The 10,355-nt window shown below is 43.8% G+C and overlaps 1 protein-coding gene across 3 annotated transcripts in view; it reads right to left on the reverse strand.

Annotated features, from left to right (window-relative positions):
- BBIP1 (BBSome interacting protein 1) overlaps nucleotides 1–10,355 on the reverse strand; it is a 45,812-nt gene that overhangs the window by 31,392 nt on the left and 4,065 nt on the right. For 2 of the 3 annotated variants that reach the window (XM_086922779.1, XM_086922781.1), the window contains one exon: nucleotides 771–843. In XM_086922779.1, coding sequence (XP_086778905.1) covers nucleotides 771–816 — 46 coding nt within the window. In that variant the 5' untranslated portion in view covers nucleotides 817–843. The remainder of the gene's footprint in view (nucleotides 1–770; nucleotides 844–10,355) is intronic. The other variant, XM_086922780.1, reaches the window with a different exon arrangement.

Consider the following 10,355-nt stretch of genomic DNA (forward strand, 5'->3'; position numbering starts at 1 on the left):
GTGGAAGAGGTGTGGCGCAGTGGCCAGGGTGCCGAACTCTGGACCATGAGGTTCACAGTTCGGTTTCCGGTGCTGGCGGCAGGTTAGCCCAGCACCATGTGACTCTGGGCAATAGCTTGTTTAATCTTCCCGACGGCCCCCAGTGCCGGGACACCTCTCCAGAGGTAGCTGTGCGCTTTACCAATGCTGGTATTGTTGCTTTTACAAAATTTAGTGAAAAGCATGCTTGTGGTCGAGTGCACGTGCTGCCTTGAGCTTAAAATATGTTGCCAAATGATATGTTAAGTCCATCTAAAATAGAAATGTTTATACATGCACTTCCATGGTGCTTATTTAGTTAACAAAGAAAAATATGTTTCCACTGGTTGATGACAAGACTGTTTTGATTTTTCAGGAGTGGACTAGATCACCAAGAACCTGAACCAGCTTTGCATGTTAAGGTTTACTGGCCAAGGTCTTCTGGCAGTGGAAAACCTATGTGATTCCAAAGGCAGGGCTTGGCTGGTCTGTCCGAAGGATGAAGCAAGGTAGGAGAGCAGAAAGAGTTATGCACCACTTTTTGGGTTTTTACTACTTTTGCAGGGCCCACTTGGAGACCAGCATATACCCAACATTGTGCGTCACTATGAGAAAGTGTGCAATTTTAGGCTGTCCATTATCGAAAACTACTAATACAGTATTTGTGCATTCTATTAATTAAGCAATTATAAAGAAGGGTGCATGGTAAAGTGAATTGGGTTAAAAAACTAAAAGCAAAACACACCACTAACCCTGCTTGGGGAGCACCTCACGAAACATTGACTTCACTTCCGGCATCGTCAATCCTGTGCTGAGTTGATCTACCTTGAAATAAAGATACAAAATAATAATTAACTAAATACAAAGCAACAAGCCGTTTCATCATTGGTTTAATACTTAAAGTTGATCATGATTTCAAGAGATCACGGTATAAAATTAATCTGTCCTTCTTACCATCAGCATATTGCTGCTATTTTTATCAGCACTATTCATTTCAGTGAAAGCGATCCCACTGTGCCAATGGATAGCTCTTATAACACCTGAATCTGGTTTGGCACAGTTAAGGAAATTCAGTTGCTTGGAGACGGTCTTACCTACACACATTTTTTATTGTTCTTTATGATACACAATCGAAACCAATGAGCTACAACTTCTAAGCGCCCATTTTGTTTTCTCTCCCATCACGCGTCTGTCACTCCGATTTTTAAGATGATCGTCTCTGCCTTCCCCTATTCTCAGCCAAGTGTTTGGCAAGGACCATGAAGAGATGCGGAATGGTCTGACCACAGGACTGTCGTTGTATTCTGTGTTGCTAACAGGGCCTCCCCTTGCATGAACATCAACTAGGTTCACTCTTCATTTACAGTGATACTGCAGAACTGTGATTTTACCATAATGGCCAGGTTTTCCATTTTTATTGGCGGCCTTCATGATTTGTTCTTATCTTACAAAGACTAACTGCAAATTTACAAATATTGGTTTAAAAATGACAAGCACAGAAAAATAAAAATTTATGAAATATGTGAAAGGCAAACTCTAAAATCGCTCCTGCAATAATCGTATAACCTTTCCGAATTAACATGACCATACACCAATTTTCTATTTAAGAATCTGTAGTCTGATTTTCGTATAATGTAATTCAGATTAATAATATCAAGCAATTTGGGGGTTCCCAAAATGTGTATGTCAATGAAACTGATGTTTCATCACTAGCAAAGAAAAGGCCCGAAACTAAGCTTTTATTTAGAATTTTTCATGTCACTATTACTTTTCTTTCCAATTCAGTACAGTCACAGGATACAGTTCAATAATGTTTCTCAATTTTGTTCATTAGTATTATAGTAAAAAATTCATGCCACCGTCTGAAATTTTAAGGGGCCCCATGGACGTGAGAGTACCCTTTGTTGTTAGTTTGATCCTTGGATAGGCATAGTCTTACTTGTATTTCAGTTTGGCTGTACTGTTTAAATGGTGCTCAAAATCGGACCTCGGAGCACCGTAAAAACCTTGCCTAGCCGCGTTGATTTGTGTGCGCTATGGTGCTGTGTGTTCTGGTGAGCAAAGGAAGGGCCTGCACTAGTTGAAAAGACTTTCAAGCTATCGCAGTGCACACACCTTGGCAGATCTCGCTGCATGGGAGAGCTTCCTCAGTCCAAGACAAAAACTCAAAACCTAAAAAAGTGGAGTGGATTTCACTCCGGTAAGTAGTGCTGGACGTGCTGTGCTGCCATAGTGTTGCCTGTGGGTGGCACTGTTTTAATATCCTTGTAGAGTGCATTAGTACACTTGGAGTTGCCTGGTTCCACTTCGTGTTGGGCGCCATCTTAGGTTGGCCACCACCATCTTTTTAATGTGTTTATGGTTTCTTTCTCACACTGTTATTTTAAGTTACGTTTGCTTTCGCCAGTACTTCTATCTGGGAGGAAAGCCTTCAAGACGGGAGCGGAGCTGCTGTGATCCAGTAAGTGACTGTCTGCGCCCCCCCCCCCCCCCCCCCCCACAAATTTCGGCGCATGTCACACCACAGCCATGCCGCCTTCAGAGGCGGGCTATTTAGTCATACCAGTTGCATGGCAACACCGCTGGCGCGAAGGTGCGCCAAAGGCAAGCCCATCCGTGCCTGGATTTCACAGCCATCTTAGCAAATTAACTGCCTTTGTTCACTTTCTGATATAGTTATAGGTGACCTCAACTTTCATTAAGAGGGCGAAATGTGTTTGTCGGCTGCAGCGCTGGTCGTGGATTTAAAGCCCTTCAGTTTACTCAGTTGGTACGTATCCCTACACATAAATTGGGACACACGTTGGATCCCATTTTTTCTAATTGTTGGATGAATCTATTCCTCTTTTATGGTATGACCACTGCACAATACCTTTCCAGATTTCTCTGACTACACCAGTGCAAACTTCAAACATAGGCAAGCAGGTTAGGCTATAGAAATGGGCCAAGGTTACCCCTGCCGTCTTTATAGAGGTGCTCGCAGCAAACTGCCCTATTTTGAGTTACTGTATAGACACAGCCAATTCACAACTTGAGGGGTGAAAAACAGGGGCACTCGATCAAATTACACTCATTAAAGATTACACTGTCGGACGAACCAAACTGTCAGCGGATTGGTTCAATGAGGAGTTACTTGGAAAAATTTCTGCAAACGCCTAGAATGTGTATGGCAAAGAAACATCAGCTCCAATGACAAAAAATGTTATCGAGTGGCCTTGAAGGAATACCATAAACAGATCAGGGCTAAGCATCGCCCTTTTTATGCTCGAAAATTGAGCAAGTCGAAAACTCTCAGGAACTTTTCTCTATTGTGAAGTTGTGACCTACTTAAAAATTCTTTTGAGCTGGGTCAGGTTCCCTTGAATCGGAAACATGCTACCATAGTATCACTATTAATAAAGCCATTACTGGATCCTACAACGTCATAAAATTTCAGACTCATCTTCCTGCTCCCCTTCTTTAACCGCATCGCTGCGGCGGATTTTCCCGCTGTGTGCGGCATTTTTGAAAATACTGCGTTACATGACGAGCTAAGCTCGTCATCAGCATACGAGCGCCGTAGCTGATGACGAGCTGAGCTCGTCATCAGCATCGAAGTGGTTAAAGTGGCTGAGAAGCATATAAATAAACAGCTGGCGAGCTTCAGGCTAGAGAACTGCTCCATGGGACCGAGTTGGGTTTTTGCCCTCAGTTTAGCACTGAGTCTGCGCTATTACTAGCCTCTGAATCCATCAGGAAGGTCGCTAACAGGAGTGATAACGTGGCTTTGATAATGCTGGATCTTAGAGTGGTCTTCGATACAGTGTCCAATGGCCTTCTGCAGGGACAGCTGTGAAACTATCGAATCGGAGTCAAGGCCCTGCAGTGGCTAGATTCTTTCTTACAGAACCGCCCTTTACATGTGACTTTAAAACCTTTTTCATCTGAGGTTTTTCTGTTGCAGCAGAGTTATCCCAGGGCTCAGCGTTGAGCCCAACTCTAGTCAATCTCTAGATGCGCCCCCTAGCTGAGATTATCAAGCGTTAGGACTTCAACATTGTGTCGTACACCGAAGATAGGCAGCTGATTATCACTCAGTCTCCTTGTTAAAAAAAAATATGGCGTCGCTTACGATCCTGCTTGTCAGAGCTGGCTTAGTGGATGGACTATAGCTGCCTTAAATTAAATGTCAGAAAAAAAACAGGAGGTCCTTACTCTAGGGAAGCACTCAGCAATTTAGACCTCTGTCTGAGGGCCAGATTCACATGGGCCAAAGTCTGACCCACAGTCTAAAGTTAAGAATCTCGGAAACTGGTTTGATGCAAGTCTCTTGTTTGAAAGTCAAATCACCAGCCTAGCGAGAAAATGATTTGGGAGCCTGAAACCTTAAAAAGATCCTGGGACTTTTTCCAGAAGCCACTTAAAAGTCTGTAGGCCAGGCTCTTGTAATGAACAGACTGGTCTATTGCAATTTGTTGCACCTGGGGGTCTCACAATCCCGATTGTTGAGTCTTCAGAAAGTGCAGAATGCGAAAGCTCGACTGATGTTTAACCTCCCGAAGCGATCACCTACGGTTCCAGCCCTGTGCTACTACCACAGAAACTTTAATAGGAAAGGGCCCGCTGTCTACACTCTTTTGTCAAACCTTATCTGCCCGGCAGAAGTCTCAGATTTGCAGGGGCCTCCTTAGCCTGTATTCCTACAGTGAAAAGAGCACACATGGGAGGATGCTCTTTTAGTTTTTGTTGCTGCAAAAAAGTGGAATTCTCTGCCTTGGTCACTTAAGACAGGAAAGCACCGAATTTGCCTTTCGGAGAAAAAAAACCTCAATAAATTTGGATATTCAGACAGACCTACATGGTTAAATCTTAAGCCTGCATCCTTGGTTCTGCACCTGAGAGTGAAACTTTAGCACAGGGTCACTTCAGTAGAAGTAACCAGGCCCTTTATAAATCACTTTTTAGGTCTCGCCTGAGCCAGCTCATACGCTGCTCTGGCGAGACATTTAGTAACGGCTTTTCGAAGTGCTACCAAAGCGGCCAACAGCTTGCGCTCACGCGCGCGCTGCTGCGTGCACATCCCTCACGTGCTTTAGCTCGTTATCGCAATCACTTTTGTTTTCACAGCAATCGCAATTACTTTCTCTTTCACAGCTGCGTGGCTTTACTATTACTGCAGCGCTGCCAATGCTTGTTACAACTTTCTTCCTGGCTTGCTTCGTTATACCTCTCACCCCAGAGAGCACCTTCACCACCAACCGCCTCCCTCCCCAATATCCACCCATTTCCGGGGAAGAGTTAACACTGATGCAAGCCCAGTAAAATACCAGAAAAGAAAAAATTGAGGCCGGCCGTTAAATTAACATCAGCAAGGCACGCTAGCCCCACCCGCACCTCTGGGTCCCGGTGCCACTGAATTGGTTGAACTGCCGACATAACTACCGACAATTAAAACAGAATGAGCGCTTCAAGCACTTGAATTCAAGCCCAGATCACAGCACATGCCTGAAGTTCAGTGCACTATCAGACGCCCTGCTTTATCTAACCCTGTGTCACTCTTAAAACCTCGTAAAAACCCGCCCGGGTTATGGGTCGCTGCAGCTCCAACTTGCTAATGGCTCAAATAAATTTCCCCGGTGTTCGGAAGCGGCTACAAATTTCTGAAACTGCATAAATAAAAATTTTGCGGTAATGAAAGAAAAGCCCTAAAGTTCTTTTAGCCCTGACAAATTATGGTCAAGTTATACAATACCTGCTCTCTCTCACCACTGACTATCAGTTCAATAAAGTATTCAGTTCAAACGTCTCGATCTATAATGCATCGAGCTACCTAATACCAAGGCCCACTATGTATTCAAGTAAACAACCAGGAGGCGTGCTCTGCACTCTGCTTACGGGTTCCTTCTCAAATGTGCTTCATTTTATCGTAAAAGAATTGTGAGCAGAAATTACCCAGTTCAGAGAACTCAGCTCTAGAACCCCCAAGCCTCTGCACCTCAATAAAACAGATTAACTGAATATTTAACTGTGCTAGCATAAGACAATTAGAAGGGTGCAGCCAAAAAATAAAGAGAACTATGAAATCAAAATCATAGGATGAGAATTTGAACACAACAGCACCAGAAAAATTAAAAACAAGCATTAGCAATGACAGCAGGTCAGGCTTACAACTGAAAGTGCCTCTTCGGATAGCAGTGAGTTTAGGTACCCAAAGCCTCAACATACATGAATAGAATCCATCACTTATCTTTGTACTCGTGCATCAATTCTTCCACCTGGCACATTTTCACATCCATTCACTCACAAATCCACAATAAACACACCCATAAACCCAACAAGCCATGCAAGATAAAGTAAAAGAATAAACGTAGAAAAACACCTACAGCATTTAGTAGTAAGCAATCACTTGTAAATAAGGAAAATTTTAAAAATTAAACCGCAGTGAGGCAGCTATGTTGGAATGGTATAGAGTGCAGTGATTAACTGCCGTACCAATCCAGTATAGTTCCTCATGTGGTGGTCATCTTAGAAAGGTAAACAAGCATTGGCATAACCAATAGGTCTCGCCTTTGGGACCTTATGTGTTTAGCCATGCAGCAGTTGATGCAAGGATATTGTGCTGCATAAATAAATACTTATAAGTTCCCAAAAGCGAGACCTATTCGCTATGCCAATGCTTGTTTTATTATTATTACCCATCCATGGTGAGTACTTGGATCCTCATCAGTGAAGTTCTCCTCTAGCACTCTGCCTTATCTTTTGCCAGGATTGCATTCAGATTCCTGTGGTAATGTGACAGACTGTAGTATCACTGTTTTCTGGAATAATGCCTTAGTGTCTGACTTCAGTCTCTCATAATGAAATTACGGTCAGACATAATTTTCATTGAGCAATGCCACAGATCTCCGAAAGAAAACAATAAGCCAGTGGTTCCCAAACTTTTTCAACCCACAGCTCCCTTGACCTATTAGTCGTCGGCCGCGGCTCCCCACTATGTTATTTTTAGGTCTCGTAGAGAGACCCAATGCCATCCATCCACTTTTTACGATCCGGATTTTCAAAAGTTCACGTGAAATCACGTGACCACAAGCTCCTTCGTGCACGAGCTTGCATTTCCCCACAGGCTTCCCCCTGCCAGCAGCATTTGCATCAAAGGGTTCCGCTGCCCCGCCCCCTGCTTCACGGCCATCTGTTCCCCAGCACCTCCCCTCTCTCTCCCCTAATTATTCACTGCTGGCTGGCCGGCCGGCAAATCTAGTTTTCCACGGCTTTCGTTTTCCGCTTGTTTAATTTCATTTCGCAGCCGCGAATGCTTGTTATTTCTTGGTTGCCCGGCCAATGCTTGTTTTATATGGCGTGTGATTGTCTCCCAGCCATGTACATACCGGGCAAGCGCTTTTATTCCTCTGCATCAGACAGAATGGCTTTTCCCCGGCATGGGAATACGAGGCTTCAGAAAATCATGCATCTTTCAGCTTTAATTTCATCTCCAAATACTTTGCACTTGAAAACGTTTTAAGTCGCACTGCACAGGAACATGATCATTCTCTGGTTTTATTGTTTATTCAGTAATCCTGCTCCATATGCGCGTGTCTACAAGCTGATACCTTGTAACTAACAGTGGTAATAATAAATCATTGTTAAACACTGTATAATTGCGAGTGAAATAACAATCTCATATGGCGGGGGATCCGCCGTGAGCAGATTAACAAGTTTGGAGGGTTCCTGGGCTGACTATTTTAAATTATTATTTCTGCCTCTTGCTAGACTTTCTTTTGCGGCCGCTGCAGCCGCGCGGCCAATGCTTGTCTATGTCTTGTCTCCTTTCTCTTCCTTCCTACGTAATCATGGTCTTCTCAGGGATCTGTTTCCCCGCCCACTGCTTCACACTCGCATTTCTCCCTCCTTCATGCCCAGCCCCCTCCCAGCGCTGCCTGGCCGGCACATCAAAGGCTGCTGCTCCCCTAATTAAATTTCTGAAATGCAGTTTGCATTTGATTGTGCTTTTGTTTGTCAATGGCCCAGAACAGAATTGCCGCCCAGTGCTTTAGTCGTGGCTATTGGCAACAGGATAGCCGTTTTAAACAAAAATCCTACTTGATAAAATTCGATTATCAATATCAAATTGCATAATATCAATGAGAAACATTGTAACCCCAAAGTAATAGACGTTGTGTAGCAGGAGGGCATTGGCTGTAATGTAAGGACATAGTGATATTGTATGTGCACGTAGGGAAATACGTTCCTTAGTTTTTTTCTTCTTCAATGTAGACAGTTGTATAAAAATAAATATCTGAAATGTTCCAACATTATTGTAGAGTGGATGGAAGCAGCACAAAAGTGGCTGTATTTTGTTTTCCCGTTGATGCTGATGTCACAGTGAATGATGGGCTTTTTGTGGTTCATTTGCCACCAGTCTGGTTATTCCCAACAAGAGACCTCCTATAGCTAGACATTGTTTGAAGAGCGTAAAACCAGAAACACTTCTGAGTTCTAAGTCATTATTTATACACAGGTGCTTTGAGGAACTATCTAGCTCATTATTGAGTAACATCAATTAGACTCGATGTATGCAGCTTCTTTCAATATAATGGTTTTTTAGTGGAGGCTAAGTGCTAATGCAGAGTCAGAGTTCTAACGCACAGTTTAAAGGCTTTTTCTCTGTCGGTTACAAACTAGTGGATAGGAGGTTCATATGACTGAAGAACGCACATTTTTCTCACGTGGTGCATTGCTTGATTGTTCTACATTGTTGACGAGGACTTGAGCTCCTTTACACAACTTTAACAGAAAGCATTTGTCAGTGAAACATTGAAAACAATAAAAGATGCAAATACACACCCTCACTCACCTTCACCCTGCACTCACCCTCACTCACCTTCACCCTGCACTCACCCTCACTCACCTTCACCCCTTACACACCCTCACCCTACCTCACTCACTCTCACACCCTCACACACATCACTCACCCTCACACACCCTCTCACCCTCACCCACCGTCACATCCTCACACACCCTCACTCACCTTAACACCCTCACACCCTCATCCTCACAGACCCTCAAACCCTCTCACCCCCTCACACACCCTCACTCACCTTCACCCCTCACACACCCTCACTCACCTTCACCCCTCACACACCTTCACCCACCCTCACTCACTCACCCTCACACCCTCACTCACCCACCCTCACCATCACACACCCTCACTCAACCTCACAAAAAAGCATAGGATACACAACCTCACAACCCTCTGACCCTCACACCCCCTCTCACAACCTCACACCCCCTTACCCTCACCCTCACACCCCCTCACCCGCACACCCCCTCACCCGCACACACCCTCACCCTCACCCCCTCACCCGCACACACCCTCACACATCCTCACCCTCCCAACCCTCTCACCCTCACACACCATCACACCCTCACACACCATCACACCCTCGCCCTCACCCTCACACACCCTTACTCACTCACCCTCATACACCCTCATCAGCATAGCATAACAAAACATAGCATGGCATAACAAAAAAAGCATAGGATACACAACCTCACAACCCTCTCACCCTCACCCTCGCTCTAACACACTCACCCTCACTCACCCACCCCCACCCACCCTCACTCACTCACCCTCACTCACTCACCCACCCTCACCCACGCACCCACCCGCACCAGCATAGCATAGCATAGCATAACAAAACATAGCATCGCGTAACAAAACAAAGCATAGGATAGGAAAACAGAGCATAGCATATCAAAGCATAGCATAACAAAACACAACAAAACATACCATAGCATAACAAAACATAGCATAACAAAACAAAGCATAGCAAAACAAAGCATAGAATAGTATAACAAAGCATAGCATTGCAAAACAAAACATAGCAAAACACAACAAAGCATAGCATAACAAAGCATAGCATAACAAAGCATAGCACAACAAAGCATAGCATAACAAAACATAGTAAAACATAGCAAAACACAACAAACCATAGCATACATAACAAAACATAGCATAGCATAACAAAACACAACAAAGCATAGCATAACAAAACACAGCATAGCATAACAAAACAAAGCTTAGCATAACAAAACATAGCATAACAAAACATAGCATAACAAAACATAGCATAACAAAGCATAGCATAACAAAGCATAGCATAACAAAACATAGCATACCAAAACAAAGCATAGCATAACAAAGCATAACAAAACATCTCATAACAAAGCATAGCCTAGCAAAACACAAGAAAACATAGCATAACAAAACATAGCATGGCTTAACAAAACATATAATAGCATAGCAAAACACAGCATAGCATACCAAACACAGCAAAACATAGCATAGCATAACAAATCAT

This window comes from Lissotriton vulgaris, chromosome 5, assembly GCF_964263255.1.
Source record: "Lissotriton vulgaris chromosome 5, aLisVul1.2, whole genome shotgun sequence".
NCBI lineage: Eukaryota > Metazoa > Chordata > Amphibia > Caudata > Salamandridae > Lissotriton > Lissotriton vulgaris.